At 38.6% G+C, this 21,702-nt stretch overlaps 1 protein-coding gene and 1 long non-coding RNA gene across 4 annotated transcripts in view; one reads left to right on the top strand and one right to left on the bottom strand.

Annotated features, from left to right (window-relative positions):
• Positions 1–4,087, bottom strand: LOC310741498. Its single transcript, XR_014537975.1, has 2 exons — positions 3,742–4,087; positions 1–3,643 (listed from the first exon to the last, which is right to left on the bottom strand). It is a non-coding gene; the product is annotated as an uncharacterized lncRNA (long non-coding RNA).
• LOC310741458 (kinesin-like protein KIF2A) overlaps positions 3,183–21,702 on the top strand; it is a 25,331-nt gene continuing 6,811 nt past the window's right edge. Inside the window, exons 1-17 of one of the 3 annotated variants that reach the window (XM_083569325.1) lie at positions 3,183–3,523; positions 11,044–11,138; positions 11,229–11,357; positions 11,982–12,036; positions 13,164–13,262; positions 13,736–13,836; positions 14,204–14,299; positions 14,407–14,461; positions 14,585–14,747; positions 14,843–14,933; positions 15,036–15,099; positions 15,174–15,265; positions 15,354–15,496; positions 20,194–20,398; positions 20,489–20,599; positions 21,065–21,132; positions 21,559–21,642. In XM_083569325.1, the coding sequence (XP_083425451.1) occupies positions 3,463–3,523; positions 11,044–11,138; positions 11,229–11,357; positions 11,982–12,036; positions 13,164–13,262; positions 13,736–13,836; positions 14,204–14,299; positions 14,407–14,461; positions 14,585–14,747; positions 14,843–14,933; positions 15,036–15,099; positions 15,174–15,265; positions 15,354–15,496; positions 20,194–20,398; positions 20,489–20,599; positions 21,065–21,132; positions 21,559–21,642 (1,712 nt within the window). In that variant the 5' untranslated portion in view covers positions 3,183–3,462. Of the gene's footprint in view, positions 3,524–11,043; positions 11,139–11,228; positions 11,358–11,981; positions 12,037–13,163; positions 13,263–13,735; positions 13,837–14,203; positions 14,300–14,406; positions 14,462–14,584; positions 14,748–14,842; positions 14,934–15,035; positions 15,100–15,173; positions 15,266–15,353; positions 15,497–20,193; positions 20,399–20,488; positions 20,600–21,064; positions 21,133–21,558; positions 21,673–21,702 lie in introns of all 3 variants that reach the window. The other 2 variants (XM_083569324.1, XM_083569326.1) reach the window with 2 other exon arrangements.

Consider the following 21,702-nt stretch of genomic DNA (forward strand, 5'->3'; position numbering starts at 1 on the left):
TGACATTCAAATGCTTTAATATGATACCAAACGCAGAGCATCGGCTCTGCAGTTAAAATGTCTACTGTAATTCAACCCTGGCATTAGCAAAGCAGCTGCAAGGCAAGCTATACACTCATGGCATAGTCTAATACTCTTCGCTCGACTGCAAAGTGAAAGTTAAACCCTGCAATCCTCCAGGCCTAATAATCCTGCAGAAAGACAAGTGCTCCCTCAGTCTGTGACAGGGCAGGTAGCCGTTGCTGGGGTAACAGCTGATAAGCGAGTGATGGCAGATACCTCAGGGAGCACGCAGGGTGCTTTGAGTTGACACAGAGAAGGGCCTGCTCCATTCATCTCCACCGACGAATTGCCATTAGAAAGAGGAGTGACAGCCCTGTGCCTCTCTGGGTGCAGAGGAAGGGCGTGATGCCTGACAGATGTTCCTTGGCAAAGAAAATTTCTGAACATGCTCATAACGTAGAGGAGGGCCTCCGGTGTTTGTATTAAATATTATGCATTATAGTGGATCTGGGTTGTGCTTATTACAGGACATGAAGTGAAATGGGATAGATGAATGGAATAGATCATTTCCACTTTTCTTGACTGGAAGGTAGAGGCCAATATGTAATTAGAAGGAAGAGTTTACAAGTTAATGAAACATTTATTGCTTGCATTCTTCAATATGTTTAATATGGTTAAATGCATCATCATTGATGTTATCTGCAAGATTATGAAATGCCCTTATCTTTTTTATGCTCCTTAACTACAGCTACATAACTGGTCAGATTACACCTCACATACTTTGCAAAGGCCAATCAGTGAATGAGTTTTTACAACAGATGAGGTGGTTTACCAATTGAAAACAACTGCAGTAGAGTAAAAACCTTCTTTTGAAACGTACCCATGCAGTGACAAATAGCAAGAATATTTTTGAAACATTAAGTCTAAGCAAAAAACATTTAACTATTCAACTATTATGAAAGAAATAAAAAAAAAAAAAGCTGAAAAGCAACATGTACACGAGGAACCCGGGATAAAGCAGGTTTAACAATTTACTTGAATGTATCTAGTAGTCTGTCTGTCTGTCTGTCTGTCTGTCTGTCTGTCTGTCTGTCTCTCTCTCTCTATCTCACACACACACACACACACACACACACACACACACACACACACACACACACACACACACACACACACACACACACAGGCTAATATGGTTCTTTGCTGCCATCAAGTGCTTGAAATGAAAAATACTGCTTTTGCCCCTAATGTATCACAGTATAATATTTAAAAATAAAGGTGCAAATCCCTGTGTGTGTATATCCCCGTGGAACATTTTACTTAAAAAAAATAACCACTAAATGATTGTAGTCTTTAGGCTTTGTAAATTTATATGTGAGGTATATTAGGCCAAGATATACTGGAATTGCAAATGCTGAATCTCTAATTTAATTATAGATTATATGAGGCTGACATGAAAATGAGACATATAAATGGTGTTTCAGCACCATTTATAGCACAGTCAGTGCACTATGCAACAAATAAACAATATGCTTAGTCATTCTTTCATATTTAGTCAACATGGTTAGGTAGCTAAATAGTTTAGGGAGGAATTCTAAAATTGTAACACATCTGTAACTACCGGGGGGGGAGACAAAAAGTGAATGCGGGCAGTGGTATTTTAAAGTTACATGTTACCAAACGTATGTGTATTTAGATACCTAATAAGTAAGCAGAGGTTGCTCAACACAACATGGTACCAAAAAGAAACCATGAGATGAACCAGTATCCACACTGTGTATCCACGTTGTGTTTAAGGATTTACATTAGTAACCAAATCCAATTTGACTTGACATACATCGTTTAAGTGTAAACAACACAGATTCAATTCAATTATTATTGAATGTATATGTTTAGTGTCTATTAATTTGTTCCCTACAAATGTATCCCTAATGAGCAAGCCAGTGCTGACAGTGTCAAGCTAAAAACTCCCTGAGATAGTATAAGGAAGAAAACTTTATAAGAACCAGTCTCAAGGGAATCCATCCTCATCTGGGTGGCACTACATGTCCATTCATTATTGTTCCATCATTGTTGAGGTGTACTGTTCTGTGATACAGTCTTAAATACCGAACTGTTCATGCAAACTGCAGTCCTAAATCATTGTAGCAGACTGTAATATTTTTTACAGATTAATTAGGTTTTTTTTTATATATCTGTAAAACAATGTGGGGTTTATGTGAGATACTGAATCTGTAACATATCTAATATCTTGTTAGTTGACACACATCTTTCTTTTAATTCACAATTGTTCCTTGAAATCAGTTCAAGAGAAGTCTTCATTTGTCTGTGGGAGGTAGGGACAAAACCATTTTGCCCACAAGGACATTTTTTAAATCAAGGAGCTCAAGGTACACATTGATTAAAAATGCCAGATTAATTGCAGAATCACGTCTTTTTACAACCACTGTGAGAAAAAAACAAAACAATCTGAGCTGTGTCAAACTTTTGCCACAGTTGGAAGCATGCGACTGTATTGTATGCCCTTGTATGATGTAGGGATTTCCTTTGCTGTCCCAGTTTGACAATGCCCTATTGCATAAAGTGAGATTGAATGGAAGAACCCTTCTGGCCTGCACACAGCCCCGATATCAATCCAACCGAACAGCATTTCGTATTAAATAGAAATGGATGAGTGCTCCAGGCCTCCTCGTTTAACACCAGCACCTGACCTCACTTCTACTCTTGCAGATAAACGAACACAGATCCCCACATTTCCTCTGTGAAATACAAAACCTTTTGAACTCATTAAAGCTAATAAAAATTATGGTTTTTTTTCTGCTATTTAGTTAATTTTTTTCAATTTTTTCCTTTCTGTCTTTATTTGTTTTACTCTGTCTATCTATATTTTTGTTAAGTTTGCTTATACTGTATATCTTTTATTTATTTTTAGTTCCGTTGTCTGTGGATAGTGAATTGTATAACTAAAATTTTTACACCTGAATCTTGTAAGTTATACTTTTATCCTTTTAATATTGTTGTTGTAATCTTTGTTAATAAAAAGAGGATTGTTTTAGAACTGACTCTGGAATGGGATGTTCAACAAACACGTATTAGTGTAATACAAACTTTTGCCCTTAGACCAGAGTATCAACAGGGTCAGGGTCAGATTCACTTAACCAAACGCTGGTCTTAAATAAACATATATACACTGATTTTATATAATTAGGTGGTTCTAAATACTAAATTCAGTAACGTAATAATTGCATATATTAGTCGCAAACGCACAGAAAATCTAATCCTGCCGTGTCACTCAGTTACTCAGCGTGCTAGTCTCATTGAGGAGCTGGTGGGTTTGCGCATGCGTGGTCCTGCCGCTCCCTACCGGCTTCTGCAGCGTTGAACTACTTTAGCCCTCTTTTTCATATAGGCACCAAATAACCAGGAATAAAACCCACATAGCTCGTTGACACATGCAGCATGGCGGCTATATTTGGAAAGATCCTCATCGGCATCTACGTGGAAATCAAAAGAAGCGACGGTAAGTCACGCCCTGTTGTAGTTGGCTGGGTTGAATGAAGATGCGGTCAGTCCCCACTAGATCAGCTCCATCATCTTTGTTGCCGAGTAACCCTGCGACCCGGTGTTAGCATGCAGCAAGCTAACCGTTGGAGAAGACAAGCGCAGTAAAAAAAAAAATATAAAGACAAGCGAGCGGTGAGAAGCATCAGCTATACTGATATTAAGGATGTGAATTACCGTGAATATTGTAAATGGGCTTTTTCCTGCCTCCTGCTGCATCTCCATTCAGCTTGGTTAGCATAGAGGCTGAAAACGCCCAGATACACACACACACACACACACACACACACACACACACACACACTGCAGGCAGAGAGAAGAGAACACACCGAGAGAGCATCAAAGGGCTGAATGAACAGCCTGATAATGAAAATGATATAATTATTGTGGAGAAATTAAGCTAGATATCATTGCGATGAAGTCCATCCTTAAATCAACTAAAACCGGGGACAGGAGCATCAGTTACTGACACTTTAATCCAGGGATTCTGAAAGTGTGGACGCTCCCCTCTAGTGGAGAATAAAGTCATGACAGGTGGGGCGCAATGAACGGCAGGATTTATATATTGTTTGTGTACATTAATTTTTATTTATGATTTTCTACAATAAAAATGAAGTTCTTTCAGTTACTCAAAGCAACCGCAAAAAATAATACTAGTTAACCGAAACAACATCAGCACTACTACACTTTTATATGATCTATTTTTGAATTGGCTACTTGATGTTATTGAATTAGAAATTGTTATTTTTTTATTTCATTACAATTTTCTGGGGTGATGGACAAAAGGTGGGTCTTGAAAATCCACCCCTTCAAAGTGGTAAAGTGGGGAATGGCAGAAAAGTTTAGAACCACTGCTATAATCATCTTTATTGCTAGGTATCATGGGTTGCATGTACAAGGAATTTATAATGGTGCACTGGGGCTATAAAAATATATAGAAATAAAAAAAAATAAAGTAATAAATAAAGATATGAGCTGTATAATTTGTGCAGGGTTTGTCAAATTGGGGCATTGCAAATGATACTAAAAATAAATAATATTAATAAAAATAAGTCCAGCATGCCGGGTTATAATATGGTAGTCCTTGTGTTAATGACAGTGTTGGTTTACATGAATATAATGTTAGTGTTTGTGGGAGCAGTAAATCATCGCAAAAACACAGCTCATTAACACAGGATGTGTGTGAATAAATCATCTGTCTGTTCAGCAAAAGATGGACATTTATTTGCTTATTTGACACACACTGGAATATCTGACAGTTTTAGCTTGTGGGAACCTCTGGTAGGTCAGAATAAAGGAAGACATGAAGTTATATAAATGTAGCTTTTATTTTAGGTTGGGTTGGATTTAGGAAGAACAGCAATTAGCAATTGTCAGTAGATTGTTCTCACAAGTAAGGAAAATCTGTGTGAGTCATTAATAGGTGCAGAAATGTAACTTTTAACTTGATAAAAGCTCTCGGTTAAGTAAAAAAATTAAACACTGCCACTACTTTCCTTTTACCGCTTATCCAGTGGAAAATATAGCTCAGACATTCTATACATTTACAGATGTTCTCTGTTTCAGTTTCTCATCCCATTTTTTCCCCTGCCCAAACAACACTTCTGAACAGTCTGAACTCTCAAATGAATCAGAACATTCTAGCGATCCTTACTGTTTACTGTTAAATATGAATATTAAAGTGAATCATTTCGCATTAACCAGCCGCCAGCTCATCGGTGTGTTTGGGTTCAGTTGCACTGTTTTTGACAAACAGTGCCACTTTAAGTTGGCAGGGTCAAGTTGAAATTGTATTTCTAAAAAAGCACTGTGTGCGTCTGTTATTTAAAGTGACACTCCTTCACATTGTTCTATTTCTATTATTGTTTAACAAGAAGTTGATAGAAAGATTAATACAGCTGTGACAATATATTTTTACTTTCAATACCAAAATTATCACTTAAGCTTGTAGAGATTTCCCCAAGAAGACTTAAAGCTTAAAGCTGTAAATATCTGTAAATGCTAGAAACAGGCTTTAGTGTTCTCATTATAGATTATTGTTGTTATTGTTAAACTGATGGCTATCTATCTATCTATCTATCTATCTATCTATCTATCTATCTATCTATCTATCTATCTATCTATCTATCTATCTATCTATCTATCTATCTATCTATCTAAATGTTTTGATAGCAGTAACAATGAGTATGAAAAATTGCAATTACAATAGTAATAACTCTCTTTTAATAGGCAATATATCTCTTGAAAGGTAATATGCTCATTAGTCTATACAGTGCATAACAAAAGAATGACACTTTTTTTCTGGATTGAGCTTGACTCTTTAGCATTAAACAGAGGTGTTCATCCTGCTCGGCTTTGGTCTTTCCATGAATAAGAACATCATCAACTATGGCCATGACTCCATTCAAACCTTCATAAGTTTTAGCAATTTTTCTCTGAAAGGGATAGGTTGGACATGATAACACCCAAAGATTGTGTTGAAAGTGGTCAGTCTTCCAAATCCTCCATGAGCTTAACAGCTCAATAGCCTCATCTGGCAACACTAAAATATTGAGCACTGGCATGCTTGGATGTTATCTCTTCAGGAGTGGGTAGAGGATAATGAGGTCCCTTAGTGGCTTTTTGAGATCCCTTGGGTCCAAGCATACTCTTAGCTGACTTGTGCATGGCTTTTCAGCCACAACCATGGAGTTACCCAATTTGGTTGGCTCTGTGACTTTAATGACGACATCCTGTCTTTCCATGTTTTCAAGCTCTTCTTTAAGACGGTTTCACGATGCGAAAAGAATAATTCCTGGGTGGGTGGACTACTAGTGTTATGTGCAGGACCAATTGTATGGTACAATCACCAGGAAATAGTCTGATCCACTTAAAAACATCCGCAAACATCACCAAAATTGGCACTTCCATCTGTGATTCTGATGGTACAAGCTTGAGGAGGCCAAAGTCTATTGCAATTGTTTCAACTACATAAAATGTCATAACCATCCCAAGTCTTTGTGCTTGCATTCAAGGTCATATTTGCCTTTTAACACAAGGTATTCACCACCATAGACAAACAAGGGGCAAGGTCTTGGCTGCAGTGTGCACGAAGGTTTCAATCTGGTGACTTACACAGGGGAATGACAATGGTTAAAGATCCAGTGTCCAGTTGAAATTTGATTTTTTAGTTGTTTTAGATCGATTTTAATGTTCAAGAAGGTTTGCTTTGTGTTGGTCCTGTGTTACCGAGTCAATAAACAGATCATCACAATGATTTGGCAGAGGTCTGTCACTCCAGATTTGTGAAAATTGTTCATGCAATAAGACAAGAAAGTCAAGACCAGGTTAAACCTTTCTTGTCTTATTGCATGAACAATTTTCTCACATCTGGAGTGACAGACTTTTGACAAATCATTCAACTTCTTACATATTTTGCACCTTTCCTTATTCAGGACATTGAGATTGATGAACGTGATGCTTGTTTCCACAGTAGCTGCATCCTTTGGGGGGGCACTGGCGTAGCATTTCTCGGTTGCAAATTCTCACCGTATTTATTTGTGTATTTGGTGTTACATTGCTTTACGTGGCACGAGACTGTATGCACCGCATGCTCAAGTGCAGTGCTCATGCTTCTATAAGTGTTCAATGCACATGCTTGGTCCTGCAATCGGTGTTATACAGGGCTTTTTATTGAAATGAAATTAGTTTAGTTCAGCTGGACATGGGACGCCCTCATCCTTTTCCTTCAGAGGTCTGCTAAACATCAGCTCTTCTTACTGATGCCTAAACTTTGGCCATGCGTCTGGTAGGTTTCCCACTTCATCGTGAGCTTCGGGACTGCAGCGGTATCATCCTTGTTTGTTCAATCCCCTCACTCTGACACCATGTTATGTCTCGTTAAGGTGGAAAAGAGATTCCAGATGCACACTGAACTTTTTTTCAACAAGTCGCTCACACGTGTGGCTGCTAACACTTCACTAATGACAGCTCAATCAAACTTGTTTTAGGCTCAAATGCCTAACCTGTATTGACAAGCGATATAGCCAATAGAAACAAAATGTTGTCTTTGACCTGTGATTGGAACATAAAAATGGAAAGTGAGGGCATCCTTGCCTAATGCTACAATGAAATATTAAATCTTTGTGAGGTACCATGAGCAAGTTAGACAGAACTATTACACCCACTATACAATGTTTTAACTGCTTTCAAAAACATTTCTCCAAAACCAAACATTTTAATAACTTTGAAAACAAACTATGAATGACCGTATCAAATGCTTTATAGAAGTTCATTCATTCATTCATTCATTTTCTCCCGCTTATCCGTAATTCGGGTCGCGGGGGCAGCAGTCTAAGCAGGCCCCCACCTTCGACTGCTACCCAATCCTCACAGCACCGTCCCTTACGGTCCCTCCTGCAGGTGGTGAGCCCACGGGAAGGCTTTATAGAAGTCAATAAATAAAATAAAACTATCATTCTCAATTAAGTGCTTATAATCAATCATATCTAAAACTAGTTTGTTATTTATGATGTGACATCCTAACATAAACCCAGACTGTTCTATATAAATTATATTGTCTTAACCTTGCTTCAGTCTCCTAGTAAAAATAATTGCAAACAGTTTACTGTCAATATTTAGCAAACTAATAGGACTCCAATTTTTAAATGACTAACTTGTATTTATTAGGTTTGGGAATCAATGTTAGTTAGTTAGTTCATTAGTAATGTTATAACTAATTTTTAAAATAATTATTCTCTATTTTTTAATAATGCCTTTCATATTTTCCTTTAAACTTTCATTTTTAAGTAATTTGTTATTTCATTTCCAAATTATTATTATTATTATTTTTTTATGATTTATCTTGCACCATATTTATTTTATTAATATTCCTTCATGAACTGTCATTATGCAAGGTTCTATCAATACAGTGGTCACATTATTAATTAAATCCTTAGACACTAACCAATAGTCAAAACGAGAATGAAGAGATGAGTCCTTATTACTCCATGTATATTCTTTTCTGTCTGGATGCTTACATCGCCACACATCTGTAAATCCCAGTCTTAAACATACGTTATCCAATTCACTAGAAGGGCCCGGGCTAGCTTTATGAGGCCATCTATCAATGGTTTCATTAAACACAGTATTGAAATCACCACCCAAATAACTCTGGCTGAAGGATAGAGGGCAATGAAATGCTATATCCTTGATTCAATTTTTAAAAAAAAGTGTATTGATTCTTTTGTTATTAGTTGCATAACAATTGACTAATACAAATTGTTCATTATTTTTATCCAACACATGTAATATCCATTTACCACAATCGTCTTTTTCTTTGTGTAATATTTGCCCTGTAAATTAATCTTTAAAATAGCGACCCCCGCTGAGCGGTTGCTGCCAAATGACAACCAAATCTCTTTTCCCCACTTCTTGGGATGCATCGCTGGTATCTGTGTGATAATATTATGCATGTATGTAATTTCTGAGTAAGCATGTAAAAAGCATTCTATGAGGATGCTTTTTTATTATTATTAAAAACCAGCCTTATGAGTTTCAGACTCATACAGCTGCCACAGGTGAAAATCACACATTGTGAAACAATTCTTTTGTCTGAAATTGGTTGTCTTAGAACGCAAAAATATGACATGCTCGTTGTTGACAGAAATGGTGCCATTGTGTTTAACTAACTACAGTGTTTGGCAATGTCAGAATGCAAAACTCATGTGACAGCTATGAATACGTTGAAACAGACATTGGAACATTAACATGTTTTTTTTGCATAGCTATTTTCTGCAGCACTGCTGAAGGGCACTGACGGATGACACAGAACGTAGTAATTTTCTTTAATCACAGGCTAATAATTAGAGGGTCTTCGTGGTACATTCTGACACAGTGAACATGTTATTACACTGACTGTTGCGGAATTCAGCCACAATGTTGTCGGGATCATGTTGTAGAGTGTGATAAGTAATAATAAAAAATGATTAAAATGATTACACAGATTGTTTCTCTCTGCAGAAGACCATAAAATTGGCTGCAATTTCAAGGAAATACTGTTCCTGCACACCACGTTTGCATGTAAAGTCATCATCTGCTGAGAGGCTTAGCTGTGCTTAACACATAAAATAGCCCAAGGAGCTGGCAAAATGTTCTGAAATTTACCCAGCTATTAAGTAACCTTTTACACATTTTATAATAAAATCAGTTAATTTGTGCTTGTGATACCACAGATGTTATGCACAACATTGAATGTAAAAACAACTTTTTTCCATTCATTAAATATGTAAAATTTTATAATGGAGAAAGCAAATATTTCCAGTGGATTATACAGTGGTCCACTGGAAATCGTTGGGGTTACATTCTAAGATGTTACGTTCTAGGCAAATTTTGGACGCACCCCCCCTGCTGTTTTAATGGTTTCTTATTGAATTTATCTAGACATTATGTCACTTTAATACACTAATGTGTTTTAAAAATTTGTATACAATTTTTTTAGTGAAAATATAGTTTAAAATGTTATTCCAAACGTTCCTGAACATTTGGCCCCGCTGTGGATTCCCGTGAATTTGAAGATAATCCGCAATTTGCTGTTAGTTAGGTTCCAAACTTTGGTGGTTGTAAATGGACACTAGACAGTACATAGTAAAAAAGTTAAATTCTTGCTTTAGGTCTGTATGTAAAAGTATTTATTTTGCTTAATTTCTTTATTTCCCAAACCTATATGATTTATCTATAATTTTAACTTAAACAAATTGTAGGAATTATACACTTTAAACATGAATGTGGGAAGAGAAAACATGCACAAATAAAAATCTAACTACATAAAACTGAATCATGGATATAAATTACCAGACCAAAAACATTTTTGGCATACAGTATGGTTTAGAACAGTGGTCCCTAACTTTTTTTGCCCCACAGACCAGTTAAATGCCAGAATATTTTCACGGACAAAATAAAATGATACGACCGGCATAAAAACTGGTATTTTCTAAATATAATAATAAATGTGAATCCACTGTGTTGTTTGTTGTTCATTTTGCTAACTTGGGGGTTTGAATTTAACTGTTAGCGGTCGGAGCAGCCTCTTTAAGAAGGTAGCGGATGGAGGTAAGACATGTGACCGAGGCATCTTTACATGCATCAAGAGTAAGTCATAGACAGATGTGGTGGAGAGAATCCGGTAATTTTCCAAAATAAAACATCGTTTAAAATCATATAATAAATAAAACAGAAATAATGTAAGTTATGTATTCTTTCTGTGCGGCCGGGTAACAATTACCGGTGCCGGTCCGTGGCCCGGGGGTTTGAGACCACTGGTTTAGGAAGATTGGTCCCTTAAACATTCCATTAGTCCATTAAACATTACCGTGTACAAAACTGTTACAGTTAGAACTTTTAAAAAAATATGACTGCATGTATAATTTCTCAATGAATCAGGATAAAGTAAATGAATCCATGCAGAATGCTTAAAGAAAATGATGCCTGTTCCCATTGCAGGACGAATACACCAGGCCATGGTCACATCGCTTAATGAAGACAATGACAGCGTCACTGTGGAGTGGATCGAAAATGGAGACACAAAAGGCAAAGAGGTACAGGATTGCTGTGTGTGATATATCAGTCAACGTGACTGTTTGGAATGTAAATGCCAGTAAAGCCGTTGATATGTTTTGTCCAAACAGATAGACCTGGAGAGCATTTTTGCACTAAATCCAGACCTAGCACCTGAAGAAGAGATTGCACAAAGCCCAGAGACCCCGCCCCCAACTGTGTCAAGTTCTGTTAAAGTGAACAAGATACCCACAAATAAGGTATTGTTCCAGCTTGTGCTGATTTTCTTTTTGTGTGCTGGATCCATGGTTATGAACAGGCTATGATGATTAACATGGTTATGAACATGGTTATGATAAGCCCCTGATGTAAATTAGAATTACATTATAGACTATATACAATATTGTTTTTGTAAAAATGTGTACTACGGTGGAATTAGTGTATTTCTGGGACACAGCGTTTGGTAGGTTTTTGGCATATAAAATAATGTAAGTAAAAACAGGAATTCACTTGTTTCTTGGATGTTCCTTACCATTAAATGTAACAGTATAACAATGTAAGAATTTCTGTAACAGAAAACATCTCCATATAAATGATACACATTTAATTTGAGTGAAGTTCACACAAGTCCCTATATATAAACTGTTGCTATAGAAACGATAACTTATAGATGTTAATAATTGGCAGCATTGATGTGTCTAATGCCCAAAGCCATGTTGTTGGAGAAAATTCACCTTCTGACCAATCAGAATTTCCAATCAAGCAGTATTGCATTAAGACCAATGAATGAAAAGGTCTTTTTGACTACTAAAGTAAAGATTACTATATTGTACCATGCGTAATGATTCTGAAATAGCTTTTTAATCCTTTGCCTTTTTCTCTAGAATCGACGCACAATAGCACCACCTAAGAATGAAACACCTGCAAAGGAAAACCGAGGTAAGCTGCTCTAGAACAGAGAATTGAAGAGACCATTAGGGGTGATATTAGGGGTGATATTTTGTTTGGCGATACTCCTTCGTTTCTCAAAAAAAGCAATATTAATAGTTTTAAAAAGAATTTATATAAGATTTATGGCAGTGGTTTTGTTTTGATTTTATATCTTAACTGCTAGATTGATAGCAGTAATATCACTTAAACAGTTACAGAAAGTACTAGCATAAGGTATTTTTAAGTACAGTGATACTAATTGTGTTCATGTATTTCAATACACTTGATTCCACTTAGCTTTGATACTGGTAAAGCTGGCACAGGATTCATGGTATGGGAAGGTTTAAGGGGTTAGGATTAGAAGTGTATTTTAAATGTAATTAATGGAAATGCAGATCCTGTTGTGTTTTGGCTAAATCTTTTCTTTTTTTTGCTAAGATTTGCATATGGTGGTGTGTTCTTAATGACAGCTTTTTTTTTTTTATTATATCCTGTTCCTAAAACAAGAAATATCTCATTATATTGCCTTGCCTACAGTGTTGCCATATATTGTATCACAACCCCTGTATTGTGATACGTATAGCATTGCCAGGTTCTTGCTGAAAAACAGCCCTAGAAAACAGCTTGTGGAAGGTTTTATTAATGTCTAGAATAATTAGACAGTTCAACCATACCTTGACTATAAAGTTATCTTATATAAACGAATAATGTACTGCAATGGTTTTGCAACATTATCTCTAAAAGCCAGCAGATGGTGTTTCATGAATATTAGTTTAAACAGCCCTTCATTATCATAGAAGATCGCCCCCCAAAAATGTGTTTAAGTCATTAATTATTCCATATAAGCCAAAAGAGGATCCACTAAATAATTTGCCGTCAATAATAATAATTTATTACAAATGTACATTAGAACAGTCTGTAAAAGAATGATGCAAATGAGCAAGAATGAAGAGTAAACAGATCATAATATATACAGTATATTTAACACTTTCCTCTAGCAATCAGGAAAAATAAAAATTAATGAATTATAATAATAAATGAATATTAATTATAATAATAATGTTAGGTATACATGAGTACTGAGTCTCCCTGTGCTGAAGTCTCTCCCACTCACTTGTGTTTGTTTGTCATGCTAGTCATAGGTACAACGAGAACACGGCCAAGCCAGCAGGTGGAACAAGCGCCTAGTGCTCCAGCTCCTCCTCCTATCCAGCACCAGACACTGCAGCAGAACGGTACAGAAACCTACAACCGCAAAAGGAAGGGCCAAGGAAATTCTGAAATAGGAATCCAATTGACTTTAGTACAACCCTTGATGGGATAATCTGCCAAATTGGCATTTTTTTCTTTTCTTTTAAACCCTTATTGGTTTTCTAATATGTCTGTTTTAAAAAACGCAAAATACACAGTACAGGTGCAGTAGCTATCGCTCATAATGGAGTTTGTTATTCATCAAGTGCCATATTCAGTGGAATGAAAAGCTTTCCAACGCTTGAACAGAGCTACTATTTAGATGTTCAACAAACACAGGATTGTTTGGCTGTTTAGATGTTACGTCTTGCTACCATTGTTTTCAGCTCAGACTAACATACAATAATTATTACTATTTATTGTTATTATTTAAAGAAGTTAGGCCAATAACGTCTCAGTATTAAAATGTATACATTTTGTTTCCTAATTGAAATGACATTTTAATTTGTTTGTGCAGCTCGCAAGAAGTCAAACTGTGTAAAGGAGGTGGAGAAACTGCAGGAGAAGAGGGAGAGGAGGCGCATGCAGCAGCAGGAGCTCAAAGAGAAGAGAGCACAGGTACAGGGTTGCAGCTCACCACACATGAGGTTAATAATCCTGAACATTGTTTCTAAATAAAGTAACACCTTGAAAGAGCAATGAAATATCTTCAACATCCACCACTGTAGACTGACCACTAAGTCATCAGAAGTTCACAACCATTGTGTGGTAGACAAATGATGCATTTAATAATTGATTTATTGCCGAGCCCACTTTGCCCAGATTGAATAGACCAATGTTGAGTAATAATGTGTAGTGAGTATTTAAGCATTTAAATGGATTCACTGTGCTGAATTTTTATAATCAGTTTCATACTGAAATGTGGTACAGTGTCATTTAATTTCCTTTAGAACAGGATTGGTAATTATTGTTATTTTGAACACAGGAAGTAGATGCAGCAACTCCTAATGATGAAATTATGTGCATGATCCGAGACTTCAGAGCCAGTCTGGACTACAGGCCATTGACTAATGCTCATATGGTAATGTCAGGCTTTCACTGATTTATTTATTATAGAGTACTGTGCAGTATTTATTTTTGTAACCATGCAATTTTGTACTGTTTGATTTAAATAATTTTTTTCTCCAGATTGAAGAGCACAGTATATGTGTGTGTGTCCGTGCGCGGCCACTGAACAAAAAAGGTAAAAATTTGAACTATTGTATACTCATTAATTAAAACAGACTTCACAGATAAATTATTTTCTGTTCTTATTTTTAATGGGAGATCGAATTATATTCACTACACCACTGTAAATATGTCTCAGAGATGAGCTTGAAGGATCTAGATGTCATCACAATTCCCAGTAAAGACGTTGTCATGGTACACGAACCAAAACAAAAAGTGGACTTAACGAGATACCTCGAGAACCAGACCTTCCGCTTTGATTATGCATTCAATGATACCACCACAAATGAAATGGTTTACAGGTCAGTCCCTGAAAATGCTGTTTCAAGGAAAGAGATAAACAAATTTTAAATGTCAAATTTATTGCAAGAACTATTTCGTTTTTGTATTTTTTCAGGTTTACTGCCCGGCCCCTTGTAGAGACCATATTCGAGAGAGGGATGGCTACGTGCTTTGCCTACGGACAAACAGGAAGTGGTAAAACTCATGTAGGTGTTCCTATAAATTATATTCTATCAGAGTCTTACAAAACATTCTCCAATGCCCATTAAACTTGTTTTAACATACTAATTCACTTCTCCGTGTTGCAGACGATGGGTGGAGATTTTTCTGGGAAAAATCAGGATTGCTCTAAAGGGATCTACGCACTGGCAGGTATATATCAGAACTCTGGTTTAGAGTAGAAACTTAGGTTTAAAAAAATAAATAAATTAACAATTTATTTGCAGCACGAGATGTTTTTCTAATGCTGAAGAAGCCAAACTACAAGAAATTAGACCTCCAAATTTACGCCACCTTCTTTGAAATTTACAGTGGAAAGGCAAGTAGTATCTAACCTCTTCATATAAAGTATTGATCTGACCTTGGAGGAGTTTTTGAAACATGATTGTGTATCTGTGTGCACGCAGGTGTTTGACCTGCTGAACAGGAAGGCGAAGCTGCGAGTTTTGGAGGATGGCAAGCAGCAGGTGCAAGTTGTAGGACTGCAGGAACGAGAGGTTCATTGTACCGAGGACGTCCTCAAGCTCATAGAAATGGGAAACAGTTGCAGGTAAACTCCACCTTCCAAACTCCAAATGGATCACCAATCGAGAGATAACAGTACAGATTCTAGATAGATAACTGTGGAGATGATTTAATTCAGTTTTTACATTTGCATTCAAATAGAATTTCACAGATGCCTTTATCCATGGACAACTTACAACTAAGCAATTGAGGTTAAAGGGGTTTTGCTCAAGGGCACAACAGGACATCTTAGTGGTTTTGACCCAGGGGATTTGAACTCACAACCTTCCAATAAGAAGCACATCTTAACCAAGTATCAGGGTGCTTGGCCGTCTGGCTACTAGCACTGCATGTGCTAAGGATGACACATTCAGGCTATAAAATCGCACAAAAGGGTGTGGCGTAGCCCAACCGGCTGCCACACAAATTTCCTGAACAGAAACTCCCTTAAGTAGGGCCCATGATGTCACCATCCCCCTAGTAGAGTGGGCCCTCAGGCGCCTGAGAACCTCTGCATGAGTGGAATTCATATGCTAGAGATATAGCCTCAAAAATCCAGTGGGACAGCCTCTGTATTGACAACGGCTTCCTCTTGTGAGGAGCAGCCCAAGACACAATCAGCTGGTCAGTCTTCCTGACGCCTGCTGTTCTTTTGACATACATATGGGCATAAAGAATTCAACCTCTCCTTCTCCTGAGAAGAGAATGAAGGTTGGTGAAAAGCCAAAAGATGTGCAATGGGACATCTATAAGAAGAATCCACCACTTTAGGTACAAACGCCAGGTTAGGGCGAATGGAAACTTTTGTGAGCCCTGGGGCAAACTGTAAAGAGGATGGACTGACAGACAGGGCTTGCAGCTCGCTCACACGCTTATTGTCACCAGAGCTTTGAGCAGTGCTGTCTCAAGAGAGAGAAATTTCAGCCCTATGCCATCCAAAGGCTCGAAAGGGTGTTGATAAATTGCCTCCAAGACCATAGACAGATCCCACTGAGGCACCATCTGCCTAGACACCGGCCTCTTACAGCGTGCTCCTTTCATAAAACGATTTATTAAAGGGTGCCGACCTGCAGGTTTGTTACCAAACCCGACATGACTTGCAGAAATAGCTGCCAGATATACTTTCGGAGTAGAAAAAGCTTTCCGTTTATCCAGCAAATCCTGAAGAAAACATATGTCTCCCACAGAACACTGGAAAGAGACAATGTGACTATGGCCACACCACTCTTCAAAGACTCGCCATTTATTGTTATAAAGTGTGCAAGTAGATGAGGCTTTGGCACTCTGAATAGTGTGTATAACCGGTGGGGGTAAACCTGCCACACTCAAGTTCCACCTCTCACAGGCCAGGCCCAGAGAGCTATCCTGTCTGGGTGTGGATGCTAAATCCACGGATGTTCAGCTCATCTGCGCCAGTTGAGAACGCGCGCAGAAAGAAGACCCCTGTATACCTTCGCTCCTCTTTGGTCATGCATTAATGACTTCCCTGTAAAAGCGAGCAGACCCTCCCGCAGTGACTCTAGGGGGGTGCTTGATACTTTCTTGGTATTTTTGACCACTATGGGGCTCGGCTGTCCGCCTGGATGCGAAAGTACCACATTTATTGTGTTTTTTTAACTCGGCTTGCACATCGCCCTCAGCCCGGATGCCCAGCTTGGATGCAATGCTGCAATCTTTATTGCACAGACATCTGCAGCAAATCCCAGTCGCGTTGGCTGAGAGGGCGGTTTCTGCGTCAGCTTGCAAGGTAAACAGAGGATAAAGCTTTGTCCTCCTGTTTCCTGCTGGTTTCTCTCATTTTCTCGAGAGCTGGACCAAACAGACCTTTAGCGGGGTCGTAGGCAGCATCCATCACCTATGCTTTTTGTGTGTCGCCTAAGCCTGATGCTCTCCCACCTGACACAGCTCTCCCATCCCTTGAATCTCGAGCTTAGAGCACCTTTTCGCGGAAAGCTTGCTTTTGAAGGGGCTAGACCAATGGCGAGACATCTCTTTTATGCCAGCTGGCACGGCGGGCGGGAGTTGTCTAGGTTGAGCAGGCGGCAGCTATTTCCTGTCATTAAGGTCCCTTTCAGCTCCCTCCGCATTCTAGCCCGCCTAACTTAGCTGCAGCTCGCTTGCATACCTTGTACAGGTTACTGTCCGCCTGCGTGGCCGAGTCGCCCGCGCTATTGCGTCTCGTCTGTTGGGCCGGGAAGGAACCAATGTCATCCTCATCATTGTCCTCCATATCCAAGTCGAGAAGGTCAGAGTAAGCCTCGCCATCTGCGTCCTCGTCGCACGGTTGTTCCTCCTCCTCCGCGAGGAGGTTATCAAACAGAGGTGGCATGACCAGCGATTTGGCCTCCATCAAGTCCGTCCAGCTCGTGGTAGCTTGCGGCTGATGTTCGACGGCCGTTGACTTTGCGGCAGCACCGGACAGACATGGGTCTTGTTGGTTAGCCACCGCCACTCTCAGCCATCTCTTTTTATTACTCAGGTCGACCTGTCCGTCAAGCCAGACGTGGTGTCATAGGAGCTTCCGAAGTTGGTCACACTCAAAGTGATTCCCATAGTAAAAACACCGAACGAAGTTAGAAAAAGAACAGAAGATCCAAAACCGAAACCATAGGATCCGTGATGCCAAACGTGGGGCAGGAAAGTCTCAAAAAGAACAGGAAGCCGACAAGATGATCTAGCAGAGAACACGAGGAATCCTCGTCTATTTATGTGACGGGAAGATGGCAGCCGGGACGGTTGCAAGTTTGTGCTACCCTGGAAACGGAAGTAGTAGAACCGGAAGTGCGCGCAGCTGGTTGACACCAATGAGCTACCACTTTAACCAGTTTTGATTTTGAGCAAGGAGTTTGAGTATCTTACTTGGATTCTTCTATTGCTGTAATCTACATTATCCTTTCCCCCCAGCATTAGAATTTACGATTAATGAACAAAGGACAAATATTGGTGCTTACTTTTTACATTTCTCATGTGCCACATTAATTTGCCAGTTAGAAATTAATTTCATAAATGACAGTGTGTCCTTTTAAACCATTTACAGTGTTCAACATTCCCTTTCTCAAAGTTTAATAAGACATAGGAAGACTCCCGTTTATGTTTATTATTATGTTTAGGTTTCTGTAGAAATGAAAATGTATTTTGGCAAACTTATTAACAATGATTTAAATAATTTTTTTATTTAATCAATCACCTTTTGACCAATCAGATTAGAGAATTCAGCAGCGTTGTGCTGAAACACAGAATGCAGTCTCTAATGTTATTGATAATTATAATTTTTTTGTGGTGGACAGTAACAAAGTAATTGTAATTCGTTGGTATACTTGATTAGCTTTTTCGCGTATCTGTACTTTAATAAAGTATTTCCATTTGGGGAGACTTTAACTTTATTGAATTTCAAAGTCAAATATCTTACTTTTTACTCAACTACGTTTTACAAAATTCCTATTTATTCATGAGTAGATAAAAACATAACTGGTCAAGCACTCAGCAAGCCACCAATCAGGGTGCTCTGTTATGAACTTGTTTTGATTATTTCTTGGTGATAAGTAGATATCACCAACATACAGTTAAGCAACTGCAAGCAGAACATTTTGAGACAAATAAATAATGGAAGAAACTCCTGGCTCTACTTTGCCAACCTGGCCTTATTTGCGTGATTTAGTAGTTGAAAAGAAGGTTTTATACAAGGAAATGCGGCAGCAGGTGAAGAGGGATGTGGCGAAAGCGATTAAGAGGATGAAGAGTGGAAAGTTGGTTGAAATGGAGAGGGAGTGTGCTGGTACCCATCTTTAAGAATAAGGGAGATGTGCAGACCTGCAGTAACTACAGGGGAATAAAGTTGATTGGTGACACCATGAAGTTATTGGAAAGAGAAGTGGAAGCCAGGCTGAGAGAAGAGGTGACCATCTGTGAGCAACAGTATGGTTTCATGCCGAGGAAGAGCACCACAGACGCATTATTTACTTTGAGAATGTTGATGGAGAAGTATAGAGAAGGTCAGAAGGAGTTGCATTGTGAGTTTGTGGATTTAGAGAAAGCGTTCGACAGGGTGCCGAGAGAAGAGTTGTGGTATTGTATTAGAAAGTTAGGTGTGTCAGAGAAGTATTTGATGGTGGTGCAGGACATGTATAAGCACAGTGTGACAGCACTGGTTCAAGGTGGAGGTTAGACTGCATCAAGGATCGTCTCTGAGCCCTTTCCTGTTTGCATTGGTGATGGAAAGGTTGACTAACGAGGTCAGACAAAAGTCTCCCTGGACTATGATGTTTGCAGATGATATTGTTATTTGTGGTGAGAGTACTGAGCAGGTTGTAAAGAGCCTGGAGAGGTGGAGGTACGTGCTGGAGAGAAGGGAAATGAAAGTCAGTAGGAGTAAGACAGAGTACGTGTGTGTGAATGAGAGGGAGGACAGTGGAGTGGTGCGGTTGCAGAGAGAAGAGGTGGAGAAGGGGGAGGAGTTTAGGTACCTGGGGTCAACAGTGCAAAGTAATGGAGAGTGTGTTAAAGAAGTGAAGAAAAGTGTGCAGGCAGGGTGGAGAAGAGTAGCAGGAGTAATTTGTGATTTGTGAACTTTGGTCACTTAAGTACATTCGAAGGCAAATACTTTTGTACTTTTACTCATTTAAAGGAAGCACTTTGACTTTTACTGAAGTAATATTTTACCTAGTGTATCTCTACTCTAACTCACGGACATGGTTTGTGTACTTTGTCCACCACTGTAATTTTTTTTAATTTATTTTACTGCAGGACATCTGGACAGACCTCAGCCAACGCACACTCATCTCGCAGCCACGCCGTATTCCAGATCATTCTGCGAAGGAGAGGCAAAATGCATGGCAAATTTTCCCTCATAGACTTGGCAGGCAATGAACGAGGGGCGGACACATCCAGCGCCGACCGCCAGACTCGCCTCGAAGGGGCTGAGATCAATAAAAGTTTACTGGCTCTGAAGGTCGACCAACTCTTTCAAATAAACACTATCTTTTAGTTCAGAATTTTATTTGCATGTTCTAACAGAGTTGCTTTACTTTGCTCTTGGTAGGAATGCATCAGAGCCTTGGGCCGCAACAAGCCTCACACTCCATTCCGAGCCAGTAAGCTCACACAGGTTCTGCGAGACTCTTTCATTGGTGAAAATTCGCGAACATGCATGGTGAGATATTGCCAATTCTCAATTGTCACTGTAGTTTAACCAGAGTATCTTTAACCACAGGTTTATGTCTCCTGTTGCCAAAATATTTGAATATGGAATATGCCAAAAAGGTAGCCATTCTTTATAATAACGTGGTAGCTGAGTGGTAGCAATTCTTTACAAAAATGAAAATAGTTATGTTTTATGAACCAATCACAATTCCAGCCTGAAACAAAATCTCATATTAATACAAAACATGGCTCTTACACTCAACACTGAGCTTAGTTATAGCACAAAGGCATCTGCAGGGATGAAATTCCCATATCAGTAGCTCCTATTCAATTGGCTTCTCAATCTACAGGAATATAGTGTGCAGCATTGTCGCAAATCACTTACCAAAAAGAAAGTGCTGGTGTAAGTTAAGTGCAATGAATGATTAAGGAACTGTTAGATAGTGATGATAATATAAATGTATTCTGTCTGCAGATTGCCACCATCTCTCCAGGCATGGCGTCTTGTGAAAACACCTTGAATACACTGAGATATGCCAACAGGTTTGTACCAGATACTGTTTGTGTATAGACAACTGTCTTAACCACAATTATTATAAAATCGAAATGGGTTAGGTCAAGATTAGGTCTTTAGTCTAATTATTTTCAGAGTCCTCCCATCTTGACTTTTTTTTATCTTAATATAAATAAAGCAATTCCAAAAGAATTTGTGGTGTCATTTAAACGTCACTATCCTTGGTAATTAAAAAAAAGTGAGGATGGGTGGACTCTGAAAATAATTAGACTAAAGACCTAACAAACTAGAGACCTACAAGAGTCACTCATTAGCTAGATAAATATAGTTTGGCAGGCTTCAGCTCCAAATCAAATAAAGGAAACATGAACAGGTCATGTTGTAAAACCGGTTATCAGCACATGTCTGCAGCGTCATATCTCACTGTTTCATTTCTCTGTCTATCCTTCTGACAGAGTGAAGGAGTTTGGGATAAGCCCTTCAGACATCCCCTTCTCCCAGGGGGGAAGCGGCCGCTCTGAACTCTCCCCTACCTATGAGTACGATGACTTTGCTTCCTCATCCAGCAGGTCTTCCTTTTTTCTCCATGTCACACTTTT

This window comes from Silurus aristotelis (genome assembly GCF_946808225.1).
Source record: "Silurus aristotelis genome assembly, chromosome: 18".
NCBI lineage: Eukaryota > Metazoa > Chordata > Actinopteri > Siluriformes > Siluridae > Silurus > Silurus aristotelis.